Consider the following 21,095-nt stretch of genomic DNA (forward strand, 5'->3'; position numbering starts at 1 on the left):
GAGTGGGAAAATCACTGAAAATTCAGGACCCTGTGTAATATCTCACACAGAGTTTCAGTATTACTGATGAAGTAATCATTTGCAAAGTCTAGAGTTTCCACAGTGTGTTTATTTTGACAACACGTTAGATCTCCGGGTTAGGACCTTATGTTAGCTAGCAATAGGAGGGAGGAAGCTTGTTTGGATTATCATATAACCCCTTTTTGTTTTGAGAAAGTCCCTATTATTTTTTCAGCCATTTGCAGATAAGCTCTCTGGACACCACAGACTCTGTTTACAGGTGAGTGATATAATGATTTCATTTGTAATCTTAATATTTCAGAGTTACGGATCTTGTTTCCAACAAACGTACCCTTTCATGCGTGAAAATACATAACTCAGATTATAGCCACTTATTTGCCTTTCTACCTAGCTTAAATCTCAAAAGAACTAAAAGATCATGTCTCTTAAAGAACTTCCAGAGAACTACCTTGTTGAGATCAAGTTTTTTCTATGAGTTACACTAGAGTTAAAAGTAAAGCAAACATACCCTTTAGTCAAAAGATGAGTCATACTCCTGGACACCCCAGCCTATCCTAGCAATGGTACATATCATTTTTTGAGCCTCTGGGGAATGCACAGAAGAACAAAATATGAAATAAAGAGATTCAATAAATTTACAAGGAGATGGAAAGGAAGAACCTGCAGCTGGGGGCAAACTAGAACATCCTTTGAACTGTCGGGTAAGATATGTTGAACTGCCTTACAGATAGATCGTTCGTGTGAGGCGTGTACATCAGAAGGTGACAGGTCAGAATAAGACGGACTTCACTCTACACCAGAATCCTCTAAATGCTCACAAAGCTGTCTTCAATGGTTCAGTGGGATCACTGACTTTTAGAGTACAAGGGAGGTGGCAATTATAAGAAACTAGAGAATTGGTACTCTCCCACCATGGCACCACAGAAGATTTTTTCTATTTCCCTCTATTCACTGAAAATTCTTTTGTTCCATGTCTCTATGAAAATGGTATGGTAATGGGTAAAATGCCCACATATAATTTTAGATGTTTCAGAATGCCCAGAGATGTTGGAAATTCATAAATAAGGAAACATTTGATATTTTATGCTGGGCCATGGTAATAACAAAATTAGAGAAATAATTATCTTTATTTGAATGAAAATTAATCCTTTTAACATGAAACAATTTTTCCTCATAACAATAAAATGTTATCAAATGAGAAGATACCAGTTAGTTCTTTTATTAGCATCTCCTCAAATCAGAAGCTTTGACGTTACTGTCTTAATTTATAGCATTTTCCAAATTGCCTCAGAACAGTTATACCCAGAGAAGAGCTCAGAATAATTTTATAAGGATTCTGTTCTTGCGGTTTTTGGTATTAGTTGGAATAAAGTCCATCTTTGCCTTTCAAGCTTTTGGAAGTTGAAACAGACACTTTCTGCTGAGAACTGAGAACTGGTAGTCTCTTGTAATTCAACTTCCCCCAATCATCTACATGTTAATTCAACAAAATGCTTTAAAATTTTTTCTCTGCAACTGAAGGAACTATTCTGGAAGAAAACCATTTCTTCAAAATGTATGAGAGAAGTAAATAAATAAACAACAACAACAAAACCCTCTTCTGTTTAGGCTTCCTTGTTGATGCAGTTCCTATATGAGAAGATCCCAGTTTGGGTATGAGAGGGTAGAGTGGTGGTCAGTCTAGTGGTTGGTTAACAAGGAAACTTCACATTCTTTAGGAGTCTAAGCTCTCAAGGACCCTGAAGCCAGTGAAAAAATACCCAATCTGGAGTTTGGGTCTGATGTTTAAGACTCATTCTATTCTGTCTAATCATAAGCTAAATTCTGTCTGGACACTCTTTGTCCCAATGTCCTATGGTTCCGGGCTGCCCAGGAAAACTAAGAAAGATAGGTTACTAACCAGGGAACCAAAATCGGCAGGCAAGTGTAGCAACCTTTAATTTTTGCAATTCAAATAGCCTAGGGCAGTAGTAGCTTATAGATAAGTAGCAGCTTATCTATGAGTTACATTTAAAAAGCTAGGATGAAAAGCATAGGAAGAATGTTCAGTTTCTGTCTACCTTCCCCAGACAGTGATAATGTATTCTGTTCTTTGTGTCTCACTCAATGCTGAGCAGTACACAATGGATACTCAAATGTATGTCAATTCCATTTTAAATTGAAGGACATTCTGTCACGTGTCAATAGTTTTGGTTGCTTTTATGGTAGCTTTTTTCTCTGAGCTTGTAGGGGAGTTCAAAAATCTCACTGGTTTACTAAGAAGAAGTGCTCTAATATTTGAGCATATTGAAGAAATAAGTATTACATCAGATCCCAAACTCTTAGTTTGAATGAAGATTTACAAAATGATGAACCCATTTTTTTTTGGCCGAAGTATCCTCTTATCACAACTAAGAAATGTAAGATATTAAAATACATTAAAAATACATTAAAAATACATAAAAAATACATTAAAATATAATCAGAAACTTACCCTCTGAAACATTTGAGGTGGCCATATTTCAGTAGGGCAATTTGGCAATACTTATTAATATTTTAAATTTCACATGATTTGACTAAGTCACCTACTGCTAGGAACACACCCATTGGTCCCATGCATATACTACAAAAGTATATATACCAAGATACAATATGAAGGTGTTTATGGCAGTGTAGGTGTAAACTAAATGCCTAAAATTAGGATAATAGTTAAATCCAATGTAATACACCCATATTGGTGTAAAACTATGCAACCATTAAAAAGATGAAGTAGATATGCATCTATCAATATAGGAAGATAGTCAAAGTGTATTATGAAGTGAAAACAGCAAAGTACAGAGTAATATACATTACATGTCCTATTTATGTGCATATATTTAAAGAACAGGCATATGTATATGTGTAAGGTAATGTACAGAAGAATTTTCCTTCCATTGGATACCTATAAAAAGATAAAACAGTGATTATGTGTGGGGACTGATTCTGGCAACAGGTAAAAGAGAAATCTGGCCTTGTATTTTTCTTTCTTGCCTGTTTAAAAATTTCAAATATAAGCATGCGTTGTTTTTATTTTTTGAAAGTCAGCAGAAATTTTCTGGTTGATTATATTATAAACCATCTTAATTTTCTTCTTCATACATTTTGATACAATTTAAATTTTTTTAAATGTTTCTTTATATCAGAGACAGACAGAGAGAGAGAGAGAGAGAGAGAGAGAATGAGTGGGGGAGGAGCAGAGAGAGGGAGACACAGAATCTGAAACAGGCTTCAGGCTCCGAGCTGTCAGCATAGAGCCCGACATGGGGCTTGAACTCTCAAACTGAGAGATCATGACCTGAGCTGAAGTCAGACTCTTAACCGACTGAGCCACCCAGGCGCCTCACATTTTGATACAATTCAAAACTTAATAAATGTTGGGGCGCCTGGGTGGCGCAGTCGGTTAAGCGTCCGACTTCAGCCAGGTCACGATCTCGCGGTCCGTGAGTTCGAGCCCCGCGTCAGGCTCTGGGCTGATGGCTCAGAGCCTGGAGCCTGTTTCCGATTCTGTGTCTCCCTCTCTCTCTGCCCCTCGCCCGTTCATGCTCTGTCTCTCTCTGTCCCAAAAATAAATAAACGTTGAAAAAAAAAAAAAATTAAAAAAAAAAAAAACTTAATAAATGTTATCAGATAAATAAGAGGTGGACTAACCAAATAAATTACAAGTGCTTTAAAAGAAATCCGAATCTCAAAAGGTGTAATTTTTTATTTCAGTGAACTGTTATAACAAACTAGAGGTAAAGCAGTTATGCTACAAACCATCACTCGTGAAAACAATGGAAGACAATTAGACAAGCTCATTTCTAAAATCTATCAAATATCCTTAATTTGACAGAAAATTTAAGAACAGTTATTACAAAATGGCTGTAATTATGGACTCACATTATTATATTCCTATTTCATAAGAACTAATTTCTAAACTGTTTCCCAGACTCCATTCAAAAATATTTACTCATTATATGCTATGCTTGCTCTCATTCTTCTTAATGCTGAAATGAATAAAACAGACAAAAGAGATCAACCACCATGCTGTTTGCATTCTAAGGAAGAAGGAAAGGGGCACCTGGGTGGCTCAGTTGGTTAAGCAGCCAACTGTTGATTTTGCCTCAGGTCATGATCTCACAGTTCATGAGTTCGAGCCCTCCATCGGGCACTGACAGAACTGAGCCTGCTTGGGATTCTCTCTCTCTCTCTTTCAGCCCCTCCTCTATTCACTCACCCTCTTTTTCTCTCAAAATAAATAAATAAACATTTTAAAAAAGAAGAAGGAAAAGGGGAAGAGGAGATATTTATTTAAACTTCAGTAATTTATGTATCAGGAGGGGATGTATAACAAAGAAAAACAAAGCAGTGAAGGAGGGTGGGAAACACTGGTGGAAAATTGCAATTTCAAATAAAATGTTCAGAGATCTGATTTTATTTGTAGGATGAAAAGTAACTAAAGTCATATTTTTAATTTTTTTTGAATATGAATAGCCTTATTTAATATCAAAACATATTTTTGGTCTTCACATGATCCTCGCTTCTACTTAAGAGCCCCTAATTTTGAAAAATGCACAAACAATAGCTATAATTAAATTTGTTGCACTCTTAAATGTTATTACTAACTTCAAAAGCTAATTTTTATTGAGTGATGATTCCATGCCAAGGATTGTCCTAAGCACTTTACATGAATTTTCTTACTGAACTCTAGCAAAAACCTTATGAACAAGGGAGAATATTATTGCTGTTTTACAGATGACGAAACTGAGACACAGAGAAATTAGGTGAATGCCATTTTACCTCTTTAAATGAAAGTTACAGCAGCATTTTCTATATATACTTAAATCATGTTGCATGTTTTGTGAGAGATACTAAGATCAACACAGCTAGGGGCGCCTAGGTGATTCAGTCAGTTGGACGTCCAACTTCAGCTCAGGTCATGATCTCCCAGTTCACGGGTTCGAGCCCCGCATCAGGCTCTGTGCCAGGAGCTCAGAGCCTGGAGCCTGCTTGGGATTCTGTGTCTCCCTCTCTCTGCCCCTTCCTCGCTCGTGCTCTCTCTCTCTCTCTCAAAAATAAATAAACTTTTTTTTCAAAAGAAAAAAAGATCAAATAACAACACTGGGAGCAGAAGTGGTTTTGCAAATTCCTTTCAATAGCTCACAGATCGTCAAGGCTCCACAGCACACAGAGGGGAACCACTGGTCAAAGTTTTCTCTGGCATTCAGTTACATCTGGAAAAACCCTCTTGTGGCCCGGGTGGTAGAGTTCAAAGCAACTAGATGTTCCAGTTACACAATCATTAATGTAATTAGAAGTTCAGTGAAAGGTGCACCTCATCCAAGAACGAGGAGTCTTCGGCTCTTAGTTGCCATGTAGTCTCAACATTATTGTACCTCCTTAAGCCCCAGTTCATTATCCAGGAAATGAGGGGTTTAACCTGGAGATTTCAAAGATCCATTTCAGCTCTAACTTCTGTGACTCCATAGGTAGAGACAGTTAAACACTGAACTCTCTTTAGCAGGTTTCTAGGATACCAAGAAATTAGAGCTTCCAGAAAAATGCTCCAAACTCCTCCTCCAGTCCAGAAGAGTATGAAAACTTGCCACATAATTGAGGGTACTGCCCACACAAAATTCCATTTTGGAATGAAGTGTAATACAAATGTATATACTGCAACACTTTGTCTTATAGCCTGTCACTAACAGCTCAGAGAAACTTACTAGTACTGGGAGTTGTAACTATGGGAATATCCACTCTAAAAATGTAAGTAGGATCTTAAAAAAGAAAGTAGGATTCGTAGTCATGAGCACGGGGATTTATAGGTGTAAACTTGCGTTAAGGGGGGCGGGGAGGCGCAAATAATTTCTAAGATCATAGCTGAGTCTGTAACTGAGAGTGACTTGTAAAGTTTTACCCCCAACAACTGTTTGGTATGTATTTTATCATTCCCCTTCAGGACTTAGAGGTTTCAAGGCATGGCCAGACACTCCATCTTGTATTTCATCCTCCTGAGTGCTCTGATTGACAAGTGCCAACCCTGTTTCTGTGATCATTACCCATGGAGTCAGTGGTCCAGCTGCTCAAAAACCTGCAATTCTGGAACCCAGAGCAGACAGAGGTGGGTGCGAGCTATGAAGATTGACTTTGTGCCATGGGAAACCTCACAGACAGACTTAGCAATATCAAAAGTGCCACACCAAGCAATGAGGAAGAAAAAAGTATATCTCAAAGTAAGAAATCATGGGATTCGATTTGGATAGAATTTGAGGTCTTTTCCACATACGGTTGAAAGGAAGTCTGCATTTGTTCTCTCCATAAAATCAAGGAGCTTCGAAGAAATTTAATTAAGAATGTGTGCAATATTTTCTGTTGACTATTTAACTTGCTAAGAATCTCTACTCAAGCCTTTTTTCAATCAGTGTATAGCTCCACTTGCCTACAGTTGGTGAGTTAATTATAGAGAATTTTCTACTCATTAAACTGAGTCTAACAGGACCTCAATTGAGCAGCGCTATTAGCTATTAGCTTGATTGTCAGCAAGTAGAAGAAGGCAGGAAAACCGTGTTTAATTGAAAACATTTAATAATTCAGTGTTCTCACCGATTCAGACTACTTAGCCCCCACAGTTTCTTTAAAACTGTTCAATGTTTCTGTTCCATGAAGATGCTCACATGACTAGGGAAGAAAGGTATATATTTAATGTGCTTTAATCATTATAGGTTTTTAGAGACCTATTTTACAAAACTCTTTTTACATGAGCAGTGTGAGTCTCATTAAAATCACCAACTGACTCCCCCAATAAACCATCCACTAAGTAGGTTAAAGCTTTAATAGTCCTTCACTCAAGAGTCCCTCAGTAGCTCTCCACTGGCTACCAAATAAAGCACAACAATACAACCCGGCTCTTCTCCACCAGCACCACCCGGGCCCATCACTAGCTCCCCCATGGATGCTTCCTGTTCTTCCACCTGTAATCTTGGCATGTGCCTTTCCCCCCGCATACCCTGCCCTTTGATGCCTGGAGGTGTCACATGAATTTTTCAAGATTTATCTCTCCTATTATTTTTCTCTTTGGATCTTTGGCCTCACAGCACTCTGACTCTGTCTCAATCATTATACTTATTACACTGTGTTGTCATAATGTAAGAAATTTGCAGAAACTTTCTTCTTTCTTTTCTTTCCTATCCAGTCCCTTCAGAGATTCCATTAGGGCCAGCTTCATGGATGTGTTTCCTATGCAGTCACACAGGACCACACTTAGAAGGGCTCCATGCTTGGCTTAATGCGCTGCCGTCGCTGTCTCAAAATTCCTAATAATGTTTTAACAAGAGGCCCCTCATTTTCATTTTGCACTGGGCCCCAAAAATTATGTATCCAGTCCTGAATGCCATTAAGTGGTAAGAACTGCACGGATGCCAACCTGCCTGACTTTCCAAAACAATTTCTTTCCTTTTATTCATCGTGGTCAACGCTCAGTGGTATTTTTCTTATGGGGATGGAACCACAGTGAATATACTCATTCTAAGCAGATCTTTTCTCACTATTACAGAAAAATCGTAGTTGATCAGTACTATCTGGATAACTTTTGTGACCAGCTTTGCACTAAGCTGGAGACTAGAGAATGTAACCTGCAACGTTGTCCCATCAACTGCCTCCTGGGAGATTATGGACCATGGTCAGCCTGTGACCCTTGTGTCGAGAAACAGGTAGGTGACCCATGGGCATCTTCAGGAAATCTGAATCACAATAAAAGATTTGGATGACCTGACAGGATCAACAATCACAGAAATGCTCAATTTCCTCAGTTTCTGAAAATACACCATTCCAGCTTCCATTGAGGGAAAATTCCATTTAGCAATCTTTCAAAGGAAATTCTGCCCCCAGTATTGATATTGTTCTTATTGAGCTCTGGATTCCACTGCCTATTCCCTCTGAGAGCTCAGAAAGCAAAAGCAGGTGCTAGAAAATGGGGATTTCAGTCCAAAATTTAAAATCAGACAAATGAGGGACACTAGATACACCCACGTGGCTCCATCGGTTAAGCATCTGACTCTTGATTTCAGTTCAGGTCATGATCCCAGGGTCATGGGATCAAGCCCCAAGTTGGGCTCTATGCTGAGCATGGAGACTGGAGCCTACTAAAGATTCTCTCTCTCTCTCTCTCTCTCTCTCTCTCTCTCTCTTTCTCTCTCTCTCTCTCTCTCTCTCTCTCTCTCCCTCTCCCTGTCTTGCACATGAATTCTCTCTCTCTCTCTTAAAAAAAAATGAGAGACATTAATCAAAAGATTGACCCTGGCCCTGCTTCTAATTTCCCTCTCCCCATGGGAAAGTCCCTCAATTTGTTTATTGTTTCCAGCTGCAGTATTTACTCACTTCAGCTCATTCCTGTAAGGGCATTGGCCCACAGAAACCCCAATCAGAGTGGGTGCTCAGCAGTCACACATTTGGGAAGAAAAAGGAACTCATTTGTGGAGCACCCACTGTCTGAGGGAAACTGTTCTAGGCCCTTATATCACCTTGTTCACACATGAGAGTGTGCTTTCCTACCCATTTTACAGATGAGGAAGTTAGAGCTCATTAGGAAATAAGTAATTTTCCCAAGAATATGCCTCTGATGAGTAGAGACATTATATTTTGAAGCTGAATTTTTCTGACTTCAAAGTCAGTACTTTTTGATCTTGTCATGTGTCTATCCTTCCCTGACTCCCTGTTTTATTACTCACCATTTAAAATCCTTTATAATGTGGAGAATATGTCAACCTTGTTTTCCATGTTGACTTCCCTATGCAAAAAACAAAAACAAAGACAAAAACCCCAAATCCCTTCACATTGATCACTTCACACTACCTTTGAGATATAAAGATGCTATTGTTACTCCCTGGAAGATTTACTGCATGTGAGACACTCAGTAAATATCTGTGCATTTGATTTTGATATAATTTATTCTCATATGGTTTCAGAGTTAGAAGTCTTAGAAATCTTTGGTCCTGCTTTCCCATTTTACAGTTTGGAAAACTGAGGCCCAGAGAGGTGATGACTTTTCTAAGGGCATGCAATAATGGAACTAGAAAATTCATTACTTAATTTAGGAAACATCACTAGAGGAAGAATATATATAGGCTATGACCCTGACTCAGAGTTCCTCACCTTTCTCTCCTTTCCTTTCAGTTTAGGGTTAGATCCATCTTGCGCCCCAGTCAGTTTGGAGGACAACCATGTACTGAGCCCCTGGTGACTTTCCAACCATGCATTCCATCTAAGCTGTGCAAAATTGAAGAGGTTGACTGCAAGAATAAATTCCGCTGTGACAGTGGTAATGTACTATAAAAAAGGTTCAGTCTCCACTAAAAATGACTTGACTAAATAGTTATTCCAATTGACTACCAGTAAAAGCCATGATAGAGAAGTCTAACCATATTTTAAGTATGGCAAGACAGGGGAGTTATGGTACCAATTGCCAAGCTATTCATGTATGAAATTATAGCTTTCAAGTTATAATCACTTTGACCATGTACATGATCCATTTACTCTTCAAGTACTGATGCCCAGGTCCCTACACTGTGATAAAGCAGGATGAAGAGAGGAGGAGGAAAAGGAAGAGAAAGTAGATACTTGTAAAACTCAGCTATTAATAAGCACAAATCCATAATCAGAATAAGCAGCTGAAAAGAATTACAGATATAAAAGATCTTCAATATAGTTTATTAAGATAAGAATATTAAGATATATCAGGGGGATGACTACAGATGATGTGACAGATTTTCTTGGGTGGTCCATTGAAAGGCTCCAAAGGTAATTCCAAAAGGAAGATTGAAAATGATTTAAATAGTGGCAACACTCCCATCAAGTCCATTACTCATTCAGATATTTCAGTTTCATTAGATTAGATTTCAAATCTTGAATATATTACTTAATCATATGTATCCTCAATAATTAACAGCTCTTCAACACCACCGTTTTGAACACTTTAAATCTGATTTCTGTGAACTTTTTCAGTTAAGGTCCAGACAGTAAATATTTTAGGCTTTTTGGCCATACATTTTTTGTTGCAACTACTCAACTCTGACATTGTAGCATAAAGCTGCCATAGACCACATATAAACAAATGGTCATGGCTGTGTTCCAATCAAATTTTATTTACAAAAACAGGCAGCAGGTGAGTTTTAGCCCATCAGCCATAGTTCACTCATCTCTTATCTAAATAGTCAATTTGACATAAAAATTGGAATTCAGGTGAATAAAACCCATATAATTTTTGTGTACTCTGGTACACAATGACAAGTAAAGTATTTATAACTTAAAGAGCAGATTTCAAATTCTACAGAAAATTGACCCAGACCTTAGATCTAACATTTTCCTCCTCTTGCTCCTTGCTTACTGCCTTCAGCTTTGCTGGCCTCTTCAAAAGTTGGACAAGAATGCTGGCATCAGGATTTTTCTTCTGTGCCATCCCCCCCCCCCACCGGCCAAAACCTGGGATATGAGGATGGCACATGGGTAGGAAGACACACTTCAAGGCTACATGCATAAGGTCATGTCACTAGTTGACAAAAGAGGGAATATGGAAAAAATCTTGATGGCAATGACTGAGCAGAATACGGACTTAGGTATTAAATCCAGAATATTAAGATAAAGATTTAGAACTGAGGTGCAACTATTCGAAGCTTGAAGGGTAGTTTTGGAACAAATTACCGGAAAGAACTCCTCTCTTTAATGGATGTTAAATCTATGAAATTTACTACAAAAGGGCTTTGTTTAGGTCAAAATATTCACAGGTTTGAGAAGGCTTTAGATACATCCATGAGCCACCTATTCATAATAAGTGATTTCAGGAAAGCTAGTGGGGTAAGGACAGGTGATCTCTAGTTCATCAACAGTACACCCACAGCAAATGATAAAAATGGACTATTAACATGCACGTGCCATGTTTGGTAAGCTGCTCCTACCCTGAGCTCTCTTAGTAACCCCTGAGCTGCTGTCCAGATGCCTTCACCAGGAATCCCTAGATCTTCCCATGATCCAGCCACTAAGTAGCTAATCCCTGGCACAGATGTGCTTGGCATCCATTTTGATTGGGTGGTACCATGGCCTATTGGTTGTTAAATATTCCACCGAAGATTATATACCACTTTGCTCTTCTAAAACCATATGCTAATGCCACTCTCAAAGAGAATAAAAGATTAGATGGACCATTATTCGACTCAATAGGATGTTTGGCCTTCAATTAACAAAGAACTGTTTATTCTAAAGAGAGTTTCCCCACAAGAGGCTCCTAAAAACTGAGAACAAACTGAGGGTTTATGGGGGGAGGGAGGGAGGGGTGGGTGGGTGATGGGTACTGAGGAGGGCACCTGTTGGGATGAGCACTGGGTGTTGTATGGAAACCAATTTGACAATAAATTTCATAATAAAAAAATGAAAATAAAAAAGAATGGCTAAATTAAAAAAATAATAAAAAATAAAAAATACTTTTAATAAAAAAATAAACATTTAAATAAAAATAAATTAATTTAAAAAAATAGAGTTTCCCTCTTCCCTTTCTTCTCTCATGATTGCTGTTCAGAGTTCTCCAAGACTAAATATATGATTTCAATGCATACACGGATCTTTGAGAATTACCCATGAGGCTAATAATCTGCATGCGCTATGCCAACTCCTCTGTCAAAATCCTAATTTTAAGCATAAACACTAGAGAATTTATAGCTCATTATGCATATAACATACCACTGCAGTAACACAAATCAGTTCAAGTAAATAGGAAAAATATGTACGGTTTCTAAATGATGCACAGCTCTAGGTGCAAGTTTATATACACATGCATTGGCTAAAGCATGCTGACTTCTGCAAATCCTGCACTATATCAAACTGCTCTTCACCTTTCCCATTCCTTTCCTGGTATGAGATATATTTATGGCTCACAGTATCTCTCCCATTGTGCTTCCTATTCCATTGAGTCTCTGTGGCCTGGAACCATTCTCAGCTGTGTACTACCAGATCTATATCGCTGGTACCACCCACCCCTAAATATCGCTCAAAAGATGTCCTCTTGCTTTCATCCCTACCCTTGCTAATAGTTCCTCTTCAATATCCCCAGAAGAACCAAATGGATAGGTTTTCTTATATTCAAACAGATCTAGTACCCTACTCACAAAGCTAGGCTAATGAGAACTATATCCTGCAGGTATATCCCTACCTCTACCTGATAAAATGGGATTTCCTTCTCCTTTTACTGTAACCAAATCGAAAATTAGCTTTTGCTCAATTTCACTCAATTACAAGTGTGAAGCTCAAAACTTTTAAAAAATGTAATATTTGGGTTTTGTTTCCTTTGGACAAAGCATCTATATTTCAAACTAAATTATACATTCTGTTCTGCCCTGAAAAAAGCAAACAAACAAAACACCAGAGATGTGCTATTTTATTTATTTATTTATTTATTTTTTTTATGAAATTTATTGACAAATTGGTTTCCATACAACACCCAGTGCTCATCCCAAAAGGTGCCCTCCTCAATACCCATCACCCACCCTCTCCTCCCTCCCACCCCCCATCAACCCTCAGTTTGTTCTCAGTTTTTAACAGTCTCTTATGCTTTGGCTCTCTCCCATTCTAACCTCTTTTTTTTTTTTTTCCTTCCCCTCCCCCATGGGTTCCTGGTAAGTTTCTCAGGATCCACATAAGAGTGAAACCATATGGTATCTGTCTTTCTCTGTATGGCTTATTTCACTTAGCATCACACTCTCCAGTTCCATCCACGTTGCTACAAAAGGCCATATTTCATTTTTTCTCATTGCCACGTAATATTCCATTGTGTATATAAACCACAATTTCTTTATCCATTCATCAGTTGATGGACATTTAGGCTCTTTCCATACTTTGGCTATTGTTGAGAGTGCTGCTATGAACATTGGGGTACAAGTGGCCCTATGCATCAGTGCTCCTGTATCCCTTGGATAAATTCCTAGCAGTGCTATTGCTGGGTCATAGGGTAGGTCTATTTTTAATTTTCTGAGGAACCTCCACACTGCTTTCCAGAGCGGCTGCACCAATTTGCATTCCCACCAACAGTGCAAGAGGGTTCCCGTTTCTCCACATCCTCTCCAGCATCTAGAGTCTCCTGATTTGTTCATTTTGGCCACTCTGACTGGCGTGAGGTGATACCTGAGTGTGGTTTTGATTTGTATTTCCCTGATAAGGAGCGACGCTGAACATCTTTTCATGTGCCTGTTGGCCATCCGCATGTCTTCTTTAGAGAAGTGTCTATTCATGTTTTCTGCCCATTTCTTCACTGGGTTATTTGTTTTTCGGGTGTGGAGTTTGGTGAGCTCTTTATAGATTTTGGATACTAGCCCTTTGTCTGATATGTCATTTGCGAATATCTTTTCCCATTCCGTTGGTTGCCTTTTAGTTTTGTTGGTTGTTTCCTTTGCTGTGCAGAAGCTTTTGATCTTCATAAGGTCCCAGTAATTCACTTTTGCTTTTAATTCCCTTGCCTTTGGGGATGTGTCGAGTAAGAGATTGCTACGGCTGAGGTCAGAGAGGTCTTTTCCTGCTTTCTCCTCTAAGGTTTTGATGGTTTCCTGTCTCACATTTAGGTCCTTTATCCATTTTGAGTTTATTTTTGTGAATGGTGTGAGAAAGTGGTCTAGTTTCAACCTTCTGCATGTTGCTGTCCAGTTCTCCCAGCACCATTTGTTAAAGAGGCTGTCTTTTTTCCATTGGATGTTCTTTCCTGCTTTGTCAAAGATGAGTTGGCCATACGTTTGTGGGTCTAGTTCTGGGGTTTCTATTCTATTCCATTGGTCTATGTGTCTGTTTTTGTGCCAAGAGATGTGCTATTTTAAAAACAGAGTATCTTTCAGGTTATATCTTGGGATTCACAGAAATTCAATTTTCTCAAAGTATTCAGTCTTGTGTGACTATGGTGCTCATAACAATAATTGTTTCTAATCATAGTCCATATACAATGCAAAATGTTGAATAATCAAAGAAATAGACTTAATTACTTTCATTTTTCTCTACCTTCTTAGTGAAGATTATTTACCAAAAGAGTTGAAACTAAGTGCTTTCTGGGTAACTCTCTAGTAATAAAAAAATTAAATTCAACAGAATATCCAATTTCCCCAAAGCATTTCAGTTAGTCAAAATAGTCATGCATAGCTGCAGGAAGATGCTCATCACAACTTAAGTGATTAACCAGATCATCTTGAGTAAAACATTTAATTTAATCTTGTCATCAGTGAGACCTGTACATAATTGTACAGACGCCAGAATCCCCGATTCTATGCCAAAGGCTAAGGGACAGGAGAGGGGCTGTCATTGTACATAAGGCATTTCAATTTCTGTAATATATACATATACATGGAGTCCAAGGATCCTTATGATATTCGGCAAATTTTAAAAGGAAGATAACTATCTAAGTACATGGGGTTTGTACTATTTTGTAAATTCACTCACTTAATCTGCTACCTAACACTGTAGTACCTAGGCATTTAACTTATTCAAAAACTGAGATATAATAAATTTTATGTTCTTGAACATAAGATTTTAAAAAAATCACGCAGTATGACTCTAATGTGTCTGGCTTCTCTCACTCAACGTAAAAATGTAGAGATACAGTGATATTATCGTGTGTATATATTAAATTATAGGGTTTTTAAAAAATAAAAACAGCGACCTTGATTTTGTTCTGAATCAAAACAGAAGTCTGAACTTACTGTTGATTTTCTCCTACAGAACATGATCTCTATAGCAAGTTCACTGTAATGAGAATGGGATCCAGCACTACCTCCCTTATTTAAGACAATTAGCCCAATGGTGACTAAGTAATTCTAGGGTGACCCTGTAACCCTAAAAAAAGGGGGAAAATAGCAGCTTAGCATCTATTTCCATATTTCCTAAATCTGTATCAAAAATAATGAAAACTTTCCCTCACAACTCTCCCTTGAAACTTAAAGCACTCACTCATTTAAGATCAATGGATATTTTCTCAAATACTTGTTTGTTAATGCTGTTTGCTTTTCCTGACTAGGCCGCTGCATTGCCAACAGGTTACAGTGCAATGGAGAAAATGACTGTGGAGACAATTCGGATGAAAGGGATTGTGGAAGAGTAAAAGCACGGTGCCCACACAAGCAACCCATCCCCAGTGTACAGTTGATGGGCACTGGGTATGTAATGTCTTTTTATCATTTAAGGGAGTAAAGTCATCTCTGAATGAATGCTCTGGAAGTAGCAATGAAAACAATGAGAAACGAGAAACATGATTGTCCACCTTCTTCATCAACCTCTCATGACTCCTACCAGCCCTGTCTCCAATGCTTGGCTTTTGGCTCAGGCAGTATGTGGACATGGTCCTCACTCCTAGGGAGCAAAAGAATTTAGCGTTTTCACAATTAGTCTGTACCAGGCAATGCCACAGGCTCTTCATCAACATTGTTTCCATTCTCATATATCCTTCAGACAGGTCTGGAGTGAATCAGGCAAACTGGTAGGATGCCAGCCATTCTGGAAAATACTAAGGTAGATTCCTGGGGCTAGGTCTTGAATGGGTGAGTAACCAATCAAAAATGCACAGTTTCCTCATCTGTATGTTGGATGACTACAAGCTGATTTGAAGTTCTGTCCTAAGAAGTACTAATTAGATAGGACACCTGGGTGGCTTAGTCAAGCGTCCAACTTCGGCTCAGGTCATGATCTCACATGTGAGTTCAAGACCCAAATCAGGCTCTGTGCTAACAGCTCAGAGTCTGGAGCCCGCTTCAGATTCTGTGTCTCATTCTCTCTCTGCCCCTCCCCTACTTGTGCTCTGTCTCTCTCTGTCTCTCAAAAATAAATAAAAAAAATAAAGAAGAAGAAGAAGTCCTAATTAGAGTTGATTTAAGTGAGAGTGTGTCAATACCATCTTATCGATGTGCAGAAATGGTTTTCTTCTTTTCCTATCTCTGGAAGAAAACCTTAGCCAAAAACTCCCACTGATAATGGAGAAAGAGGGTATCAGAAAAGTATGCTTGTGACTGTCTTGAAACTCAAAACACTCAGGAAGGAAAACCAGTCTGCAAGCATGAGAGGCAAGCCCCGAGTCAATAATGGGAGACAAAGTCAGAAGGAAAGGAGTGGGGTAAACATAAAAAAAGAAAGGTGATTTATAAAAACAAACAAACAAACAAACAAACAAACAATGGTAAGAAAAGAGGGTAAGAGGTGAACCGAACATGGCTAAGGCACCCAAACTTCCTCTCACGTGAACTATGTGATGCACTGATAGGTCAGGACAGTTTAAAGGCGGAATCAAACCTGCATAGTCACCTGTCCTACTTGCTCACCTTACAAACTAGGAAACTGAGACTCAGGAAGGTGAGATAAAATGCCCAAGTCTACCAGCTAGTAAATGCTGACACAAGAATTAAAATCCAGATTTCAAAACCCAGGTTATTCCCACCATTACATTCTGATTTAGGACAGTATCCACCTTAGAAATGAGAACATACTGGAAGAAATGTCAGTAGACCGGGCAAACCTCCTTCCAGTCTTTGAATAGTACTCAGCAATTCTAACATTCCTATTTTAGGTCATGAGGACATTGGAGGCTTGGCAAGGAATTCTAAATCCATTGGACCGAGCCAATGTCTCAGAACACTTTGGGAAATATAAGACAATGAAAACAGAACTAAACCTTAGTTGGAAGTATAAGGAAAATCAGTAAAGATAATCTCCTGTACTCTCTTTTTCCCATCAATTTTGGGCCAGAAAGCAAATAGTTTGCTATAGGCTTTTATTGCTTTGTATTAGACTCTTAAGTCTTCAGTTATGCAGCCAGACTTGTATAATATGAAACCTGGAGGCACCAAAGACAAACGGCAGTAGTTGCAAATACAACCTTATTTGAGTAGAATGAAAACCAGAAGCTAGTGAGCCAAATTCAAGGATAGAAGTAAAATGGGGAGCAACTACTAGCCTGGAAGTAAAGGGATCCAGGTTCTAGAGCTAGTTCTGCATTAACTCATTACATTGTAATGAAGTTATTGAATGTTTCTGGGTTGTTGTGTACATTGGATGACTACAAACTGGTTTGAGGTTCTGTCCTTAGGATTCCTAATTAGAGTTAATTTCAGTGAGAGTGTTTCAATAGCATTTTCTTATCAATGTATAAAAATGGTTTCCTTCTTTTCCTTTCCCTGGAAGAAAGCCTCAGCCAAAAACTCCCACTGATAATCACATTTTTTAATGTTCTGATTGATGAGGGGTGACATTACAAATTCACCTCTTGCTCAGTTGGTCTAGACTCTAGAGTTACAGATGGGGAGGACCACATGCTATGTGTACTTTGGCAAAAGGACCATGCGGCCCTCTGCCAACCAGAGCTGTTGTCCCAAGGTTTCTCAGAAATGAGCAAAACCTGCTGCTCGGGGACAGCCAGTCCTCTCCTCGACTCTCCAGGGACTGAGAATTTTGAGAGCTGTTTACTGGAATCTCTTTCTAATCTGCTGGCCTTAGAATCTCTGCCCCCTCTCTAACACATTCCCACCCCAAAACAGTAGCCTCCTAGGTAGCCATACCTCTTCTTTTTATGTTTGTTTGTTTATTTATTTATTTATTTATTTGAAAGAGAGACAGACAGATAGAGTGTGAGTGGGGGAGGGGCAGAGAGAGAGGAGGACACAGAATTCAAGCTCTGAGCTGTCAACACAGAGCCTGATGTGGGGCTCAGACCCATGAACCACAAGATCATGACCTGAACCAAAGTTGAACGCTTAACTGATTGAGCCACCCAGGCACCCCAGCCATACTTCTTTTGAAGTAGCATCTCCCCAAGAAAGAATTTAACAAGACATATCAACATTCCTACATTGCCAGCAGCAGTCACCAGGTATTAAACCTGAAGCAAGAATCAAGCAATAACAGCATACTATTTGTTTTTTCTTAGCCTCAGTCTAGGTACAAATACATACACACACACACACACACACACACACACACACACACGTACACACATGCATATTTACATTATGTGTGTATATATAATTTTTAATTAAATTTTAAAAGTTACAAAATATGACACATAATGCCAAACTAGATAAAAACACTTTAAAAATTTAAAATATGAAAGAGTATGGTGTATTTGAAACACCAAAATGTTTAAAGCCAAGTTAAATACCGCAGAAGGAGGAGAATGAATGAAAGTGAAAATTGCTACATAGTTGAATTAACTCCTAAAAGATTCCTCAGGATGGCCCTCATAGAACCACCTTCATCAAACTATCTTTGGGCTCTCGGCTGCCTTTATAGATTCCTCATGACCTGGAGCCATTTTTCTCAAGCCCTTTCTTGTTTGTGACAAATTCTTAAGTACATTGTATGAAACAGTGTAAGGTCTGATACCATCTGCCTAAAGATAGTGTCAAATCCCACAGGCTAATGGCTTGGTCCCACAAGACCACCCCCCTCAGATGCTAATCATAAGTTCTAATTGTCACCTATGATTCTGACACCTAGGAGGTTTTCGGGACTCCCTCCTCTTTGATTAATTTGCTTAGAATGGCTCATGGAACTCAGTAAAACAATTTACTTACTATTGTTAAAAAACAAAATTCAACTGAGTAAGTGAAGATCTAATTGGCTTCATTCAATGATTCATGAATCAGACAGCATCCCGTCTAGCAGATAGAAAGGAGCTTTGAGGAGCTATACAAAATGGAAGACTTTTATGGGCAGAAGGAGATGGAGCAAGGAAGTTTTTGCAAAGAGTGGATCATTTCAGGCAAGGTCACTTTCCTATGAGGGAAGGCAGGGGTCAATCAGGCAGATTAGTTCGCTAGTGCTGACCAGGTAATTCCACATTGCTGGTTTAAGGCCACATTCCTAGGAAGGTAATTGAGAACTGCAATAAGATTAGGCATTCAGTCTTGGTTTGCTGACATGAAGCTTAGCCCAAGTGACTCCATTTTGTTGTTTCTTTTTTTTAACACTGTTTACAAGTTTATGATAAAAACGATATGAAAAACAATACAGATGAACCTCCATTTGGAAGAGATGAGTAAGGCAAGGAGCTTCCATACCCCCACCAGGGAGGCCACTCTCATAGCACTTCCATGTGTACCAACTGAGAAGCAATCTGAACCCCCATACTTGTGAGATTTTTATGTAGGCATGATCCATCATTGACTCCATTTCCAGCCCCTCTCCCCTCTCAAGAGGTGGGAGATAAGGCTGGATATTCCAAGCTTCTAAAATGGCTTGGTCTTTCTGGTGACCAGCCCCTACTCAGGAGCCTACCAAAAGTCACCTCATTACAACAAAGACACTCTTATCACCCAGGAAATTCTAGGGGATTTAGGAGCCCTGTGTCAGAAACTAGGATCAAAGACCAAATATTAGGGGGTGCCTGGGTGGCTCAGTTGGTTAAGCGTCCGACTTTGGCTCAGGTCATGATCTCACGGTCTATGAGTTCAAGCCCTGCACCGGCTCTGTGCTGACAGCCCAGAGTCCGGGGCCTGCTTCAGATTCTGCATCTCTCTCTCTCTCTCTCTCTCTCTCTCTGTCTTTCCTCTGCTTGCACTCTGTCTCTCTCTCAAAAATAAATAAACATTAAAAAAAAAAAACCAAAAACCAAATATTAGAACAAAAGATGCTCTCAGTGTTCTTATCACTTAGGAAGCCCCAGGAGCTAGGGGCACAGATCATTACATATATTTTTCTATTATCTCATCATATGTAATCCAGCATTATCAAACTTTTTGATACAAAACTTATTTTCACAGAATACATATTAATATCTATAAGAATTTATAAATATATTAGCATCTTCTTTTGGTAGTTCTATTTAATTTTTTTTTAATCAAGATAATTAACATACAGTGTGGCATTGGTTTCAGGAGTAGAACCCAGTGATGCTTCTTTTACATATGACACCCAGTGCTCATCCCAACAGGTGCCCTAATTAATGCCCATCACCCATTCCCCCCACCCCATAAACCCTCAGTTTATTCTCTGTATTTAAGAGTCTCTTCCGGTTTGCCTCCTCTGTTTTTATCTTATTTTTCCTTCCCTTCTCCTATGTTCATCTGTTTTGTTTCTTAAATTCCACATATGAGTGAAATAATATATTTGTCTTTCTCTGACTGACTGATATTGATTAGCATAATATACTCTAGTTCCATCCACATTGTTGCAAATGGCAGGATTTCATTCTTTTTGATCGCCAACTAATACTCCATTGTATATACATATATACCACATCTGCTTTATCCATTCATCAGTCGATGGACATTTCGGCTCTTTCCATAATTTGGCCATTGTTGATAGTGCTGCTAGAAATATTAGAGTGCATGTGCCCCTTTGAATCAGCATTTTTGTATCCTTTGGGTAAATACCTAGTAGTGCAATTGCTGATGTAGGGCAGTTCTATTTTTAGTGTTTTGAGGACACTCCATACTGTTTTCCACAGTGCCTACATGCATTTGTACTCTCACTAACAGTGCAAAAGGGTTCTCCTTTCTCCCCATCCTCACCAACATCTGTTGTTTCCCGAGTTGTTAATTTTAGCCACTCTGACAGGTGTGAAGTGTTATCTCATTGTGGTTTTGATTTGTATTTCTCTGATAATAAGTGATGTTGAGCCTCTTTTCATGTGTCTGTTAACCATCTGGATGTCTTCTTTGGCAAAGTGTCTCTTCATGTCTTCTACCCATTTCTTCACCAAATTATTTGCTTTTTTAATGTTGAGTTTGAAAAGTTCTTTACAGATTTTGGATACTAACACTCTATCTGATATATCATTTGCAAATATCTTCTCCCATTCTGTCGGTTGCCTTTAGTTTTATTGATCGTTTCCTTCACTGTGCAGAACTTTTTTATCTTGATGAGGTCTGAATAGTTAATTTTTGTTTTTAGGAAATCCAGTGGCATCTTAGAGAAGTTTTTCATCTACCACAAAACAATTTCTTAAATTTCCATAATTTACTAAATACTTGATTTGTGCTAATATCCTTGAGTTCCCTCATTTTTTTTTTTAATTTTTTTTTCCAACGTTTTTTATTTATTTTTGGGACAGAGAGAGACAGAGCATGAACGGG

The 21,095-nt window shown here is 38.6% G+C and overlaps 1 protein-coding gene across 1 annotated transcript in view; it reads left to right on the top strand.

The window, feature by feature from the left end:
- Nucleotides 1-251: 251 nt before the first annotated feature.
- C6 (complement C6) overlaps nucleotides 252-21,095 on the top strand; it is a 66,934-nt gene continuing 46,090 nt past the window's right edge. Inside the window, exons 1-5 of the mRNA XM_047864151.1 lie at nucleotides 252-280; nucleotides 5,978-6,139; nucleotides 7,571-7,727; nucleotides 9,190-9,334; nucleotides 15,053-15,191. Coding sequence (XP_047720107.1) covers nucleotides 5,997-6,139; nucleotides 7,571-7,727; nucleotides 9,190-9,334; nucleotides 15,053-15,191 — 584 coding nt within the window. The 5' untranslated portion in view covers nucleotides 252-280; nucleotides 5,978-5,996. The remainder of the gene's footprint in view (nucleotides 281-5,977; nucleotides 6,140-7,570; nucleotides 7,728-9,189; nucleotides 9,335-15,052; nucleotides 15,192-21,095) is intronic.

Source organism: Prionailurus viverrinus, chromosome A1 (genome assembly GCF_022837055.1).
Source record: "Prionailurus viverrinus isolate Anna chromosome A1, UM_Priviv_1.0, whole genome shotgun sequence".
Taxonomy (NCBI): Eukaryota; Metazoa; Chordata; class Mammalia; order Carnivora; family Felidae; genus Prionailurus; species Prionailurus viverrinus.